This window comes from Peromyscus maniculatus, chromosome 9 (genome assembly GCF_049852395.1).
Source record: "Peromyscus maniculatus bairdii isolate BWxNUB_F1_BW_parent chromosome 9, HU_Pman_BW_mat_3.1, whole genome shotgun sequence".
NCBI classification, from domain to species: domain Eukaryota; kingdom Metazoa; phylum Chordata; class Mammalia; order Rodentia; family Cricetidae; genus Peromyscus; species Peromyscus maniculatus.
The window spans coordinates 9692700-9709858 of NC_134860.1; the positions used below are offsets into that span (position 1 = coordinate 9692700).

At 47.9% G+C, this 17159-nt stretch overlaps 1 protein-coding gene across 3 annotated transcripts in view; it reads right to left on the reverse strand.

Moving 5' to 3' along the window:
• The window catches only part of Wdfy4 (WDFY family member 4), a 254176-nt gene that overhangs the window by 203509 nt on the left and 33508 nt on the right, over positions 1 to 17159 (reverse strand). For all 3 annotated transcript variants that reach the window (XM_006976744.4, XM_076544367.1, XM_076544368.1), the window contains 7 exons: positions 16669 to 16803; positions 15703 to 15892; positions 13477 to 13666; positions 10839 to 10996; positions 8308 to 8760; positions 5315 to 5419; positions 3239 to 3429 (listed from right to left, as the gene is read on the reverse strand). In XM_006976744.4, the coding sequence (XP_006976806.1) occupies positions 3239 to 3429; positions 5315 to 5419; positions 8308 to 8760; positions 10839 to 10996; positions 13477 to 13666; positions 15703 to 15892; positions 16669 to 16803 (1422 nt within the window). The remainder of the gene's footprint in view (positions 1 to 3238; positions 3430 to 5314; positions 5420 to 8307; positions 8761 to 10838; positions 10997 to 13476; positions 13667 to 15702; positions 15893 to 16668; positions 16804 to 17159) is intronic.

The window sequence follows — 17159 nt, forward strand, 5'->3', positions numbered from 1 at the left end:
TCATGCTGGAAGACTGGTGAGATAATGTGATTAAGCTCTGAGTTGAACAGCTAAATGTATATTAGCAAATCAATCTGAATTTGTGTATAACCCAATCACAGTCCCCCTGGCCACAGGGAGGAAATTCATTTGCTTATATTATCCTTTAACTCTGTTATCCTTTGCCAAAATCGGTGGTGTAGTCACACAGCTTTGGTGTTGGTACAGAAGTGCCACTGGATTCTGAAAGCATCTGCCTTGACATGGCCTTCTCCATATGTGGGATGTGACTGCCCTCCAGAAATGGCAGCCTCACTGGGTGCCTCCTTGCCTTGGGTCCCAACACTCCAAGATGAGTCCTGCTCATCCTCTATCTGATCCTCTCTGGAAACCCTATCCCCTGGGCACAGCCAGCCTTCAGCTTCTGAAATGGCAATCCAGCCAGAGAAAGCTCATTTCATATAGATGTTTGTGAAGTTGCAAAGGGTTCTCAGATGATTTAAAAACAATCATAGATCCCACATCAGATTCCAGGGAACATTCACTAGCTACTACTCATGTACTCCGAATCTGGACTAGGCTCCGGGGACCCAGCCCTCTCTACCACCCACTGAACTGCAATGTGTAGCAGTCCTAGTCCATGGAGGGCGACGGCAGCTCCTGAGGCCTCCTAACTACCCAGCAGAGCCTTGGAATAAGGAGAAGGCGGGAGGAGAGCCTGTGGGCTCTGACTTTGTTAAATAAGCTCACAGAGGGCTCATTCCTTATGAACTCTCTTGATGCTGTGATTCTGAAATTATATTGAATCTGTAAAACACCATAATGGCTTTGCATTGCTAATTCTAGAAGTTCCATCCTATTATCCAGGGGCTAGCACTCCAATAAGATGCCTCTGGGCGGCAGAGTAAACGAGATGAACTCGCTGTGAGCAAGACAGAGTACTCTTCTCCACATCGGATGGAAGCTCCTGTCTGTTTCCCAGCACAGAGCGGAGCTCTCTTCTCTCTGGGTCTGTTTGGATTTCACTATGAACATTTCAGAAATAAGTTTTCACCCAATGAAAAACCGAAGTCCTGGCTGAGTTCCTACCTTCCCTGTTCCTATCAGAACACACAAATCCAGCCAATGAAAGCTGGACAACAGGGAGCGGTCTCTCCATGCTCTGTTGCTGGGCTGACCGTCTGAGTGATAGTAGTCTTGGAAGCCCTCTGGATGCTTCTGCTTCAAACGGGAGGGAAGCAGCCCATACCAACCTCAGGTTTTCTCAGCAATACATTTCAGTGAAGCTTTTGCCCTTCTCTGTGCTAGCTGCTGGATCCCAGTGCCTCCCTGCTGCTGGGCAAGGCCTCTACCCCAGAGCTTCATCCCAGCCCTCATTAATTTTTTTGTCTTAGCTCACATCATTATGGCATTCATGTGTCTTTCAAGACATTTATCTTTCCTTTTTTTGTTGTTTATTAGTAATCCCTTTCACTCATTATCTGCCCTGTAATTAAATAATGATGAGTTCTTATCATCCATGAAATTCATAATTGTGATCATGATGTCGTTCTGCCTTGAGCCTTTTGGGATGCCTTAAGCGCCTAGTAGTTCAGGGTAGGCCATGTGACAGCAGGAATGACCCCCTCCATGCCTGTCGTGGACTCCGCAGAGAACTAGACACAAAGACCCAAACACCACACTCCCCACGTTAAAAAGGACAGCAGAGAGAGAACCATAGTAAGCCAGCGAGGTTGCTATGTCAGGGAAATTTTGTATTTTTCTTAAAGTTCCTCAGTCACCAACTATGACAAGTTTGGGAAACAAGAATGTGTTTCTTTTGGGTCTTGTCACACACAGAGGCAACAAGTTCTGCTTAACTCTCCAGGGGAGTATTTACATTTATGTCCCTTCCCTCAAACACCATAAAACAAAGAGAATTTTTAAAAAATTACCAGTTGACCTCTCAGCCATTAGAGGCTCTCAGGCTCACAACTGAAAAGACAAAAAATGAAATAAGTAAAATTTAAAAATAAAAAGGTTGATTTTTATTTTATTTTGTTTTGTTTTGTTTTTGTGTTTTGTTTTGTTTTAGAAACTCAGTGTATTTATAGCTCTGGCTTGCCTTGACCTCTCTGTATAGATCAGACCAGCCTTGAATTCATAGAGGTTTATCTGCCTCTGCACCTGAGTGCTGGGATTAAAGGAATGCACCACCATACCAGCCCCAAAAAAGAATTTTTAAAAGGCATAGGCCACAAAAGAACAAATGAAAAAACAGCAAAAAAAATTATAAAAGGATGTTAAATCAACATAGTATGTATTTCTTGAACTACTTTAAGACAATTGATAATTATTGGCCATATTACAAAAATAAATGCTTCTTGCTGCTAGACACATGTAATAACCCAGACATGCATGTCCGTTTGCATCCCTGCCCCTACACCTCTGGCTCTCTTGAGCGTCTTTTCCAGCTCACACCCTCTCCTCTGTGAGACCCCTCTCCCCCAGGTATCTACCCAGAGCACCCACACCTTCCCTGAGGTGTGACCAGCACTCTTGTATTATGAGCATTGCTCCTTAAACTCCCAGATAGCAAGGGTTATCTCATTCTAATGTGTGTCCCCAACACTCTCGCCAGACCTGGTCACTGGTAAATGGAGTCAGCAGAGCATCTGTCAGGCCACCACTGATTCACACCTTACTTTCATGATATAAAGTGGTGCTGGGAAGTTGCTGCCTGACCAAGGACTACATTTCCCATCACCCCTTGCAGCTAAATTGAGTCCTGCTCAAAAGTCTGTCCAAAGAAAACTGGAAAGAAGTTAGAGTATGCTAATTCCAGCTAGAATGAGTATGTCTTATGCCATTCCCTCTAGCCTGTCTTCCCTTATCTTGCACCTGAATTAAGTGCCCCAGTGACAGCTGTTCCTGAATTGCAATCCCAAGTATTCATTGATTTTCCATACAAACACATTTAAGGCCAGATTTGGGGGTGCACAACTGGAATCCCAGCACTTGGAAGGTGGAGGCAGAAGAATCAGGAGTTCAAGGTAATCCTTGACTACATAATGAGTCTGATGCCAACCTGAGCTACATGAGGCCTTGTCTCAAGAAATTTTTGTGTCAGGTAGCTATGTACATTAGACTTATTTATTATAGCAGCTTAAACTGCCTATCACAACTACCTGCCTACCCAACACAATGAAGCAATGCACAAAGGTGAATCACTTGGTGCAGAGACATGAGAAAGCCAATTACAAAGGAGGACTTGACTCACTTTGAGAAGATCCAGCTTCAGCTGCAGCTCACCCTGAGTGGATGAACACAAGGCACCTACAATGATGCTCATGTACTCCTCTGCATTGATGACTGACAGCTGCTCCAGGATGCTGAGCGAGGCCCCTCGGTAGCACTCATCGTCCAGGAAGATCTTGATAAAGGGCACCATGCCATGATCTTTCAGGACAACTGGGAACAAGACAGACAGGACAAAGGCAGACCTTGGCACTGCAATTCCATCATGGGGAAGGCTTCTTCTTTCAACTTCCCAAGTCCATTACACTCTATTCTCTCTTTGTCCCTCTAGTAAATACTTTTATGTTTTATAATCCACACCCATAATGGACTAATGGGAAAGAGAAACTTTGGTACTGAGAATTAAGAAGAAACACCATATTCTTCACCAGTGAGGATTCTATTTTGAGAGAGTGGTAATTATTTGGTCAACACCTTCCCATAGGAGGAAGTTCAAGATAGGGGAGATAAGTAATACAATCCTTGTGTAGTCCACTCTCCATTGATTTACCTTCATTCCCTAATCTAGGACCTACACCAACTCTTTATCCTTTCTGCCAGGATTCTTTTTTCAGTGTTTTTAATTATTCTTTGAAAATGAAATCTAACTGTGGTATGTTTTTGTTTACAGGTTTACAGGCAATCTCAAACTTTTCTTGCCCAGGACTGGCATTCAGATTCATTCTCATGGGATAAAGACTCAGCATTGACTTGACCAAAGAGCTTAATGAGGATTTGAATGCTTCAAATTAGGACATTCAAATCACAGCCACATTCCCTCTAAGTGGAAATCATGCTGGGAGGCCTTTTAAACCCAGTTTCCTGAGACCTACCTGCTCTACTACCAACCAAATGTCTGAGAGTCCCCCTAGAAATGTGATTCTAACCAGTGCTTCTGGGACACATCTCCCTCTAGAATGAAATAACAGGCTATCCAGTGGAGTCACTCTGTGAGGGCTCCAGTGGCCCTGGTATCTAAATCACCAAGACTGTTGACAGGAATCGGCACAGCTGCTTCATGTCATGTACTGATATACAGAAAGGAAGCTTTTTTAAAAGAAAAACATGAAAGCCACATGATCAGTGAAAACTAAAACAAAACAACCAAAACAAAAACAGAGACAAATAGAATTGCTGAATTTATCTTTGGGCAGGGGAACATATGTGTTTGTGCGTTCGTGCGTGTGTGCATGCGTGCGTGCGTGCGTGCGTGTGTGTGTGTGTGTGTGTGTGTGTGTGTGTGTGTTGTTTGATTGTTTTTTCAAGATAGAGTTTCTCTATGTATCCTTGGTGCTGTGGGATAATCTTTTTGTACAGTCTGAAGATGTGTCTTTGCCAAGGAGCTTTTTCATTGGTTTAATAAAGAGCTCTATGGCCAATAACTAGGCAGGAGAAGATAGGCAGGATTTCTGGGGAGAGAGAGAGGAGGAGGAGATGAATCCAGATGCAGAAAAATACCAGTGAGACATGGAACAAGCCATGGGAACGAGCCTAAACTAAGACCAAGCTTTCATAGCTAATAAGAAGTCTCTGTGCCATTATTGGGGAGCTGGTGGGCCAACAAAAAAGATTTATTACACCCTGGCTGTCCTAGAACTCATTCTGTAGATCAGCTGGCCTTGAACTCACAGGGATCCACCTACCTCTGAGTCCCAGTGCTGGGATTAAAGCCATGCACCACCACCACCTGTCTCAAATTATATTTCTTTAAAAAATTAATTTGCTCAGTGTTTTACACTGTGGTTTATTTTTTAAAAAGCATCTCTATTCAATAAAGTAGGGTACCAATGCATTTTGCTTAAAAAGAAGTGAAATAAGTTTTTTATGACCACATTAATTTAGAAAATGCTACATTAAGCATCTTTGCTCATCATCTTCATTATAAAATATTAAGAAGTGTCACCCATGGTGTGTATTTTACAGATGGCCACTAAGTATCAACCAGCACATGGACATTGGCCATCATGTTGGTACTGACTATTCCTTGAATATTGCCTTTGAGCACTCATAGTTTGTATTTGGTTGAAGATGGACCGGACAAGGTTGGTACTATCGTTACCTGCATTGCGGACAGAGCCTTGTAGAAGTGTGACCACAGTGTTCAGCATGACGCAGGTGAGTTCTCGCTCTGGATCCTGCACACCAGGCCTGGGCTCTTTGTTTCCTGCCATGTTTAAGAATAAGTAAATATTACTAAGTCTTCACAGTGCAGTCCAAAATCCCTCTCTCCTTTGGCGTCCTGCCTCCCTGAAAAGATGTTAATGCAAGGCTTCCATTAGAAGGGAGCATACCACCCAACCCTGAAGACACAGCCCTGAAAACCCTAAGCCCAGTGATTCTCCATCTTGAGCACATCAGAAATCTGGAAATATAAAGGTCTGTGCTGAGCCCCATCCTCGGAGCTGGTGAGTTAGGAGATCTTGGATGAGACCAGGTAATTCTTGTTTCTAACAGGTTCCCAGGTGAGGCCGATGGGGCTGTTGTAGCATTGCCCTCCATGACAAATCAAGCCCTGCCACCCTGATCTTCCCTTACAGCCTGCCACTCGTGTCTGGAAGGGATGGCTGCCAGCTCATTGGCTGAGCTAAGCAGCAGCTCAGGGAGTCTAAACCACAGAGGAAACAGACCCAAACCGGGTCTCTTCATCCACCGCTCATTCCCACTGCTGGGAAATTACCAAAACAAACTGGAAGTTTACCTCCTACTTGGGGAATTAAAAATAAGTAAATGAATGAGAACAAGGGGGATTTATTTACCAGAGACAGAGTGAGTAAGAATCGATAGGTCACATATAAAAATACAAAGTAAGACTGGAAACATTAGCTCACAGAAAAAGCTAAACTCCTCTGGGAATGGTCGTAAGTCTAGGATCGGATCGAAGAGTGGATGCTAAGCTGTTGAGAGGCATCATCTATCTAGGGTGCTACAGGATCACTGACAGGGACTGTGGACGTCTTCCCTGTAAACACCAAGGAAAGCAAGGGAGCTGATAACTTCATGCAGGAGGGGACTGAAGACAGGAAGTTAGCTGTGGCTGGGATGTTTTCCCCAAAGCCCTGTGCTGGGGGCTAGTTTCTAGCTCACGCAGTAATGGTATTTGGAGGTACATCCTTTGGGAAGAAATTAATGTTGGATGGAATTGTGAAGATGGGATGTATAAGCTGAAAGGATTGCTCTATCTCGTTGTGCAATGCTCTTTAGTGAGTTTAATAAAGCAACAAGCCTTCTCCATATGCTGGCACCACGATACTGGACTTCCCAACCTCCGGAACTATGCACCCAATAAACTTCTATTTGGGAAGACAGCTCAGTGGTAGAGCATTGGACTGCAAGTAAACTTCTATTCTCTATACATTTCCAAGTCTATGACATTTTGTTACAGTACAGAAAAAGACCAAAACTACCAAGCAAGAGAAAGAAGTATGTAGATGTAACCAACCGGCTTATTAAATAAGAAACACAGAGCCAATACAGAGATGAAAGCCAAGAGGTCAGAGCAATAGCTAAGAGCTAAAAACCTTACCCTTCACTGCTGCTCCTGTCCTACCTCTCCAAAAGAGACCTACATCCTGTGTGTCTGTCTTTTTATAGTGTTTCTGTTCTGCCTTCTCATTGGTTGTAAACCCAACCACATGACCTCCTAGTCACTGCCTGTCTGTACAAACTTCCAGGTCTTCTATGGTTGGTATTGAGATTAAAGATGTGTGTCTCCATGTTGGCTGTATCCTTGAACACACAGAGATCCACTTAGCTCTGCCTCCCAAGAGCTGGGATTAAAGGCATGCACCACCACCTCCTAGCTTCTGCTAAGGCTTGCTATTAGCTCTGACTCCCAGGCAACTTTATTTATTAACATACAAATCACATTTTAGTACAAATAAAATATCACCATAGAAGTATACAGACACTCACTTCCCAGACTTGGTCTCACTTGAGGCCTAGACACTCAAAAATATTCTGGAAGCACATAAGTCCTGGTCCTATTTGCAAACATTCTGGGGAGGACACAGGTCGTTCCTGAACTCTTGAAGGTGCCTAGGCTCCTTGTAAAGTATCTATCTCAGTCTCCTACAGAGCAAATGCTAAAACGATAGGGATACAGTGTACAGGATTTCCTGGATACTTTTTACATGCCACATACAACAGTGAGTCCTTTTCCTTTCTCTCTTATGAGACCTGTGAGATAGCTGTTGTCATGTTACAGAGAACATGGTCTCAGAGATGAAGTAACAGGGAAAGATCACCCTGCTTATCCCACGGCCATGCTTCCAGCCGAGACCGACCTGCTCCCACGTTCACACGGTCTCCCTCAGCCTCCTCCCTCCCAAGAAGCAGAAAACAGGCAGAGTAGCAATGTCTGTCGACTAAAGTCAAAGAGCAGCCCCCAGGCCTGTCCAGACAGCCGCAAAGAGGGAAGGGAAAGGCGACAGGAGGTAAGATTCCTGTGTCCTGCTGTCCCTTCTCCAGGCTGGTTTCCCAGGGCAGCGAGGGTGACAGATTTGAGCAAACCAAGAGGAACAGGGAAGGGAGTCTTTGTACCCAGCCTCCTATTTGAAAATGGCCAGAGGTGAGGATTGCAAAGACCCATATAAAGTGTCTCCAGGACGGGGAATGCAACAGGTCTGAGAGACATGCTGGGTCAGCCAGGCTCCGGAACCCCACTCTCAGTGGGAGACCACAAGGCCATACCCCAGCAGACCTTAGAAGGGCTCCTCTCTTCTAAGTCCCCTCAGGACTCCAGTCCCCTTTTGCTTTACTGAAGTTCAGACTCTCGGGTGGTTTTCACCCACATGCCAAGCAAGGAGCAACTGTGAATTCCCTGAGTCAGTTTCAGGAGTTCACTTAAAGTTGTGTCCATCCCTCTCAGCTCTGGGGGTGTCAGGGCGGGGGGAGACTTGGAGACTGCCTGTTCTGTGTGAAGCTATAGGTGCCAGAGCTCCTTTCTCTATCCATCACCATGTGATGCACGTGCTCACATTCTCTCCCACACCGTAGGGTGGGCCGATCGGCAGACCCAGCCTGGCTAACAATGACGTCAGCGCATTTGCCCACCTGACTTCCTCATGATCTTGGCCTGTTTCCGGAGCTGGGCCAGCAGCAGGCCTAGCAGTCCTGAATCCCGGAAGATGTCTGTGAAAAGCCGGTCACTGGCCGTGATCCTGAGGATGCTCCGCAAGGCTACAAGGGTGCAAGACAGCTCAGGGCTCTCCTTGATCAGATGCTGCACTTTAGCCAGGATCTCATGGGGCACGTAGAGAAGCTTGAACACCAGAGTCTCCAGCAGCTGGAAAAAGTGCTCCTGCACTGGGGTTGGCTTCAGGGGCACGATCTCTACAAACTGTGAGATGGGCTGCAGGGTCCACTCCAGCAGGAAAAAATTCCGAGGGTTCCAGGCCCACATGGTCTTGATGGCCAAAAGCACTTTGGTGCAAAGGACCGAGTCGCTGGCTCTGTGGAAAACATTCTGCAGGACCTGGAAGGCCTGCAGATTCTTAACAGTCACCCCTGGAGATGAAAAAGACAACAGTTCTGCAGGTTAGCCCCCTGCCTGTCTAGAAATGCATGCTTGAGTTCTCAGGACACAGTAGTTGAAGTTTCTCTTTTTCAGTTCCAATGAGTACACATCTTGGAAATCTACTAACTCCAGCCTGTGGTGGGAAAAGGGCCGCATCAGCATTTCAGAGACAGCTGTGCTAACTCCATCTATGGCCGCTCTGAACCAACAGGTGCCCGCGCTGGTCAGACACACAGGGTCCCCAAGGGGCAGCATGGGAAGAAAGGAGACAAGGTCTCATTACTACCCTGCCTTCGGCTGCACATTAAGGTACAGCATTTGGGGTCTATTGAGGTAGATAAAATATGTGATCAGAAGTAATTCAACCAGTTTCTTCTTCTAGAAAATCAAAGGTATGCTGTGGGATGTTCTGTATGTCCTGTGGGAGCCATTCTCAGGTTCTTTGTGGCGTTACCCAGCAGGTCCGTATAGAGGATGATTAGGACCATGGGCCTGAGTGCAGGTGTTTGAGATAGTCTGCACTTGGCTGTGCTGGGGGATGGTCTGTATGTCAAGTTGCTCTGATTGGTTAATAAATAAAACCTGATCAGCCGTGGCTAGGCAGGAAAGATAGGTGGGACTAACAGAGAGGAGATATAAAAGGACAGAAAGGCAGAAGGAGACGCTGCAGCCGCCGCAATGACCAGAGAGGCTGCAGCCGCCGCCATGACCAGCAGCATGTGAAGACGCCAGTAAGCCACCAGCCACATGGCAAGGTATAGATGTATGGAAATGGATCAATTTAAGATAAAAGCACCGTTAGCAAGATAAGGACAGTTAGCAGGAAGCCTGCCATGGCCATGCAGTTTGCAAGCAATATAAGTGTCTGTGTTTATTTGGTTGGGTCTGAGCGGCTGTGGGACTGGCGGGTGACAGAGATTTGTCCTGACTGTGGGCAAGGCGAAAAAACTCAAGCTACAAAGGTAGATGATGGGTCCACATTGTATTTCACTGCACAAAGCTGGGCCCAGAGATTTGGTTTCAATCGACTAGAATCCAGTGACGCTGGAGATGACCATGTGGGGTCAGGTTTGCTTCTAGACAAATGAGATGTACCTTCCTTACTCGCTTGGCCCTTTCTCCCACCCACTCTCTCCCCCAAGGACACCGGGTCCGAAGCCCCTTTCTGCCTTGGATTTCCTGAACCTCCGAGGCTCTCCCCTGCCAGCCATCTCTGGCCTGCTCTGTCTGCTTAGCCCTACCCAACGCCCTTCGCCCTGCTGGTACCCTCAACATTACCAGCTCTCGCCTCTCCTCACAGCCTGTAACTTCCTTGCATCTCCAGACCCACCCAGCTGTTCCAGGCCACTGTTTCCTCCCCCGTCAGTACCTACCCTGTGCCATTAAACTCTTCCCTTTCCTTTCATCCTAGACAACTCACAACTTAGCCTTCAAAATTCCCTCCCCAGCACCTCCCTCTGTACAGGCTTTCCTGACAGACCCACTAGAGGTCAGGCATGTGGCAGTGCCTCCCACCCAGCAGCCTGTGCTTTGACATGTGTGCATGGCGGTCTCAGCAGAGGGATAGTAGAGCTGACTCTAGTTGTTCACACCAGCACCCAGTAGGGGGCAGAGCACCTGCTGCTCAGAAAGCATCAATGTGCTCACTGGCTTCATCAGCTCTCGTTCAGCATTCTGGGAAGGAAAGCCACCGACTCTGAGCCTGGGTGGCTGACTCAGGGTCATCAGTCTCCACTATACAGGCAAATGGTACAGGGTAATCACCCGTGGATAGGAGTGGAATCCAGAGACTGCCCCTGTTACTGGGTGAGGGCTTTGCCTCTGTTAAGCATCATTTCCTCCACTTGCCACATAAAATGAACTTCTTTGTATGAAGCTGAAATTGTACAGCTGGAAAGTAGATTAAGGGGATATTAATATCCACGGGTCTGGGTCATGGCTCTGAAGGTCACAGATGCATCAGACCACGCAGCATCACTGACAGGTGCAAATGAATCAGAGACGTGTGGAGCCTTGTCAGGACACTGTACTGACTCTCCAGTTATTTGGGGACACAGGGAGGACCCACCAGAAGCCTCGTGATGGAACTTGAAGCCTTCGAGCTGAGGATAAGTGACACTGTCAAACACCTTCAGTTCTGACCTCCCACAGGTGCTCAGCCACATCACCAGCTCCACGAGCTCCTCCAGACTGGGTTCCTCTTCACCCTGGGTCAGCCCGTCATACCTGCAGGACAGACAGGGTCAGCTCCTGGGACTTCCTGGATGGAGCAGCCACATCTGCAGACAGTGCTCCTCAGAAAGACCAGAAGGTCTCTAGCCAGGGAGAATTCAGCACCAAAGGCGAGGAGAGGGCCCTGGATAAACATCACTCCACGTGCAAACTCCCGCCTTCCGCCTAGAGAAGCCCAATCAGGTTTATTTACGTTTATTTTATACGTATGAGTTTTTTGCCTGCATGCATGTATGTGTATTGTGTGTGTGTGTGTGCCTGCAGGGGCCAGAAGAGGACACTGGAGCCCCTGAAACAGAGTTACTGATGGTTGAAAGCCACCATGTAGGTGTTTGGAACTGAAACCAGGTCCTCCACAAGAGCAGCAAGAGCTCTTAACCACTGAGTCATCTCTCTGGCCACGACACTCCCCTCTTATTAGTGTTTGCTCTCTAAAACTTCACTGCCATTAGTCAGCTGCAGACTCTGAACATCAGTTGGAACTGGGTTGTAGGTCAGTTGATAGGGTGCTTGTCTAGCATTCACAGTACCCTGGTTTTGACCCCTAGTGGTGCATAAGACCAGTAGTTGTATGTATGCCTATAATCCTAGAATTCAGATGGTGGAGGCAGGAGGATCAGAAATTCAAGTTCATCCTTGGTAGTATAGATAGAGACCAGCCTGAGTTATATGAGACCTTATCTAAATAAAATAAAATAAACTTTAAAAGCTCATGCATGCATACACACACACACATCAACTAAGAATTCTAGAAATAAAAATTGCATACTTTAAATTAATTTGTTATAGTATAGCTATAGATATTGTATTTTGCTATTAACTATTGTTGTTAGATTCTTACTATGCCTGGTTTACAAATCCAACTTGATTATCAGTATATATGCATGTATAGGAGGAAACATGTATGTGTCAGGTTCCATAGGATCCTTTGTTGAGGACATCCACGGGATCTCCTCAGAGCATCCTTTCTGTCAGGAAGTAAAGCCTGCTATACAGAGGAACCTGCTAGAGGTTAACAATAGCACTACTGCTGATTAGAGGAAGGCTGCTTTCCATGGCTGGATTCTCCCAAAAGGCATGAACTTAAGAGGCTCACAGAACAGAGAACACCCCCAGAACGGAAGACCCAGACAGCATGGGAAAGATGTGGGTTTCTGTAACTCATGCCTAGCCTGTGGATGATTGCTTCCGTGTGTATATGGTGATGGTCAAGTGGCGCCTTGCTCTGCTCATGGGCAGGGTCCCCAGAGTCTCTGTCCAGCTCTACCCTCTCCAGATCAGGAACAAATGAAACATGGCTCCTGGGAAGGCAGGAAGGGAAGGTGTGAGCCGAGCAGCTGCTTCTCCACATTGGTTCCCCTTCTGTCTTCTGTGAAGAAGCCTAGGAAAAGCTGCCCATCCAGTGAACAGAAGAAACATGTAGAAAATGCCATCCAGGGCACCGCAATGGCCACAGCCATCTGACCATCGGCAAAACTGCTTACTGTGGCACACCCAAAGAACCACTTGTTCTTAGCAGTGTTTTGAAGAATGGTTTCTTTATTGAAAAAAAAATTGTAGAGATGAAGACTACCCTGAGGGCCTTCAGCCTCTCCATATCATCTCCAGTACATTTGAAGCACGGTTCTGTCATGAAGCCTGTAGAAGACACTGCTAAGGTCCACTCCACTGAGGAGAAACCAAGCAGAGCCCAAAGGAGTATGGCCAGCTTTGCCTGAAGCAGCTTTCCCAACCTCAGTGGAAGGGTTCGTGCCACAAAGGGGTTTCTTTTATTCCCAACTTTTGCTCTTGCTAATGCATAGGCACCCACACCCTGAATCCAACACAGTAAGCCGGAGTGGAGAAGTCGGTCCAGCCCCAGATGCACACTGTCTTTCCCACAGCTCATGGGTCTGGGAGAGAAGTCCTTCACTTGAGAGCTGATCTCAGAAACAACAAGCAGGAGGCAGGCCATATGAAACTCACTGAAATGCACTCCCAAGCTGGTGCCTCCCCGAACTACTTGTCCTTCTACTTGTGATGGTGTGGAGCAGAAGCATCCAAAGGACCACTTTATTGGGAAGTTACCCAACAGCTCCTGACAGTGATTGGTGAAGAGCCAGGGATGGGGCATGGTTCCCACACACAGCTCTCCAAACACTGAGGTGGGATAATTGCATCAGATCCCAGAAAGCCTCTGAGAGGTGGAAGTCAGGCCAGCAACATGCAGGTGATGTGCGTCATGCAGCCGACTTGTTGAAGTGGTTATCATTGTCACTCATTGATTCCCCAAAGAAGTGGTTCCCACATCGATCTGCATGTTGAGTTACTGCTGCCTAGAGAGGGTGTTTCTAGTCATGCTCTTCGGAGCCTTGAATTTCGTAAGACACACTTAGACACTCTGGCTACTTGTCTTCCACCCAAGCAGCAGGATGATTCTGAGCACCACAGCTTGGTCAAGTTTCTCCCCGCTCTCACCAGGCCCAGCCACTTACCGCAACAGTACCTTGAGGAGCAGAGGATAGCCCTCCCCGTTCTCAAACTCCAGGAGCAGCGCAGAGGAGACAGGGTAGGAGTCTTTCACGAAGGTCAGAATAAGGCTCACAGCCTCGCTCACCTCGGGCGCAGGGAGAGTGTCGGCCAACTTGGAGAGGTTCTGAACGGAGAGCCGGACACAGTCAGCAGCTGCGGAGGGAAGCACAGCCCTGCTGAGGAGCCAGGAAGCAACAGGTGCCGCTGCTGTCCCCTGGCCCCACCATCTCCCTCCACTTCTGCTTGGACAGCAAGACTTGAGTGAGAACAAGTTGAGAGTGTCTTCTGTAGCCTCTGGGATTCAAGAAGAGGTTCTTCCCGCAGGAGGTGCCACCCTGAGAGCAGCTCACACTGGGGTAGGGGTGGGGCAGCCTCTTAGCTCCTCCTTCCTAGAATGTAAGAGCGTTCCAGTCCCTAGATAAGAGGTGCCATTTAATGTTTCAGAAACTCAAGAAGACAGGGCGTTCAAGCCGAAGTGTGAGCTGTGGGGAAAGAGGGAGGGGGTCTACTCATGAAGAGCCCGCCATCGACTTTGTTGGTCACCTGGAGTGGTGGGAAGTCAGAAGACGGATGCCCTCAGACTGACATTTGCATGGAGCGGAGGCTCTCCTAAGTGGCAGGGAAGTTCCACAGAAGCGGGACTGAGGGGATGCAGGATCAGACTCTCAGCTGTAAGGACTCAGAAGAGCCTGAAGTGGACCCTTTGACAAGGGAGGGCCCAAGAGTAGCGGATGGTGTAGTGGTGGCTGGCAGGCCAGCCTCTCTTCCTAAGCACCTTCCAGCCCTGCAAGCCCACAGAAATCACCCAGGCCTGTAATAGGGCTCCATAGTGCCCCAGGGAAGGGAGCTTTCTGAGGCTTTGGCTCAAGCAGCAGAGGATAACAGTCAGAAAACCCTGCGATCCTGCCAGCAGCCTTTCCCTAGCTACTCAGACTCTAGCTAGGGGAGGGTAAAGGAGACCAAAATGTCAAGGCATGCCTCAGCTTCAGCTATATACCTAGGCTGAGCTCACAGGAGGCTTTGAACCCCATGGTGCCTCCTCCAGGGGCTAGTTTACAGTCCGGGAAGAGGCTGGTGGGGCTTTCTCAATTCTAACCAGCAGATGTTCTTTATTACAGAAAGAGGACAGACCACAGAGCACGTATTTGCGAACATGCAGGTGATGTCAGCAGCTCAGAAACCCAGCTTGTCCCCAAAGAGCCCATTCTCTGGAATCAGCCCAAGAAAAGGAGTGTTGTGTTCCAAGATGACTGCTGTGCTCATCTGGGAGAGTTGAGAAAAAATTGGGCAGAGGGTGGGAGGTGAGCAGAAATGAGTGTGAGCTTGCCTCTACATGTCCTCCTTAGAGCTGGGTTTACAAGGCTTTCTTCTCTACTCTAGACCAATCACATTGGGATGAGGTCTCTACCTCTCCTGGGACCTGTGTGCGGCCTCAGAGGTCTTCCTGCCTGTCTGGAGCATTATCTGGGTCCTGCAGTGGTAGTGGATGCTAAGCAGGGTCCCTGAGACAGCTAACAGAATAGACAGCAACATTTCATCTCTAATAAAACCCAAGAGATGAATGTGATGCTGAGACCAATGCATGAGTGCTGTCTAGGCACAGCATGTATTTCAACCCATTGAAAACCATAGCAATGCAAGGCAACGGACACTATCCTACTGCCCATCTTATAGATGAGACAAACAGGCTATCCCTGTGGTTAAAGATCTGGTAAGTACCACAGCTGGAGTTCATAGGCTAGCTCTGGTCCCAGCCTCCAGCCTTCACCCCAACACGCTCCCTAACACAGGCACTAAGGTGCAGGAACCAGACATCTCCATGTTTAAAAGCAGAATTTGCCAAGATCTTCTACCACTCTTGAGCTCCATTTTCCCAGTGCCAACATCTATCTCCAAGAGGATAATGATGTGATCAACATGCATGCCGTGCATGCTCTCTGTGTGGGAGCACATATGTGGCAAATGTGTCCCCCTTTTCTCCCTCCTCCAGGGAAGCATCAAAAGGAGGAACATACATATTTTCACAAATGGAGACATATAAGGAGGTAGGGTCATGTACTGGGTAGGTTGTCCATTCAGCTCTTCTTTCCAGACATCTGCACGGATGCAGAAAGACCCTGGAGCTTTGCTCTGAGTTAAAGGAGCCCCTTGAGTGACCCACAGCCCACACCTGGTCTCCTGGAACCTACTTCGAAGATATTGGATGATGTTAGGGCTCTGAGCCTTGGAGATAGCCCTCAGCACACAGAAGGTAGGTTCTTTCCAGAAGTAGCAGCTGTGTTCCCGCAGACAGGTGGTAGCGATCAGGAGAGACTGAAGCTCGCTTCCTGAAAGAAGTCCCTCCAGACTCTGAGACTCGCTGCAAATGTTTAACAACATCTGGGAGGAGCACAAAACAAAGAGGTCTGGTTAGGACGGGCGGCGCTCCTGTGGTGGCTTCCTCCCTGCTTCTCCAGAGCATTGACAGCCAAGCCTCAGCAGTAGGGACTGAATAGTGTTCGTGATCACCCTCTGCTGCAGCCAGGACTGTCCACACCATCAGCTAGGAGAGGGGCATCCTTTTTCTACTTACAAAGACAACTTCCTGTAGAACAAATACTTCTTGAACGTATCAAGAGGTCACACTGGGTGACTGACCTGGACTGTCTAGACCTGTGCACCTGTACTCTATGATGCTCACACAGTGATGAAAGACAGCGCCTAGTGATTCACTTCTCAGATGTGATGTTTCAAGTGGCGTGTGACTGCATTTTTGAAAATTTTGCCTCCTGTTTTGCATCTCCGACCGGAGGAAAAGGTCCAAAGAGATGTGCTTCTGGATGCCAGGGAAGAGGTGGAACTTGAGAGCACAGGTGGATGGGGAACTGGGCCAGGGAGGAAAGCAAAGTTGGGGGAGGACCCCACTCTTCATAGAGAGCACAGGGCAATGTGGATATTGATATGTGGATTCCCTGACGAGAACAAGGGAGAAAATCATCTTACAGCCACCCAGATGTTGCATCATGGAGACGCAGGAAGAACAGTGCCTGGAGAGGACAAGGCATTTGGAAACTAAGGCTAAGACAGGCAAAATCCTCCTCCCTCAGGAGCAGCCACGAGCCTGGCCCCTGGCAAGCAAGCTCAAGTCATGGGGATGCGGGGCCCTGCTCACTCACCTGCACAAACATCCTCTGCCCTTGAACGTCGCTCTCTAAAAGCTCATCCTTTTCCACGGGAAATGCAAAGAAGAGGTACAGACATTGCAGGAGCAGGGCTGGAAGCCCCGATTCGATCACCCTGCCCAATGTCTCCTGCAAGGGAAGATCACAGGTCACCCAGAGCAGAGGCAGCTCCGGCATGCATGGAGCTCTCACATCTGTGGAGCTGTGGGAAAACCACTTCCCCTCTCCGCATTCCATGTCCTCAGTTGGGAAATGTAGGTGATCATGGGACTGCTTTGTTGAAAGATAATGCCCTCCCTCCATTGGGAGCCCTGGTTGTTCTTGACTTCCCTGGGGGGTGGGGTATTTATCCCTGTCCTCCTCAAAAGCAAGCTCTTAGCTTCCCTTACCACTTCAGGGCTGTCTGTTTCTGTGGACATAAAGTCACCACTTAGACTGCAGACAGTGGCTCCCCCAAGGGCAAACCCTGAGTACAAGTCAGGTGA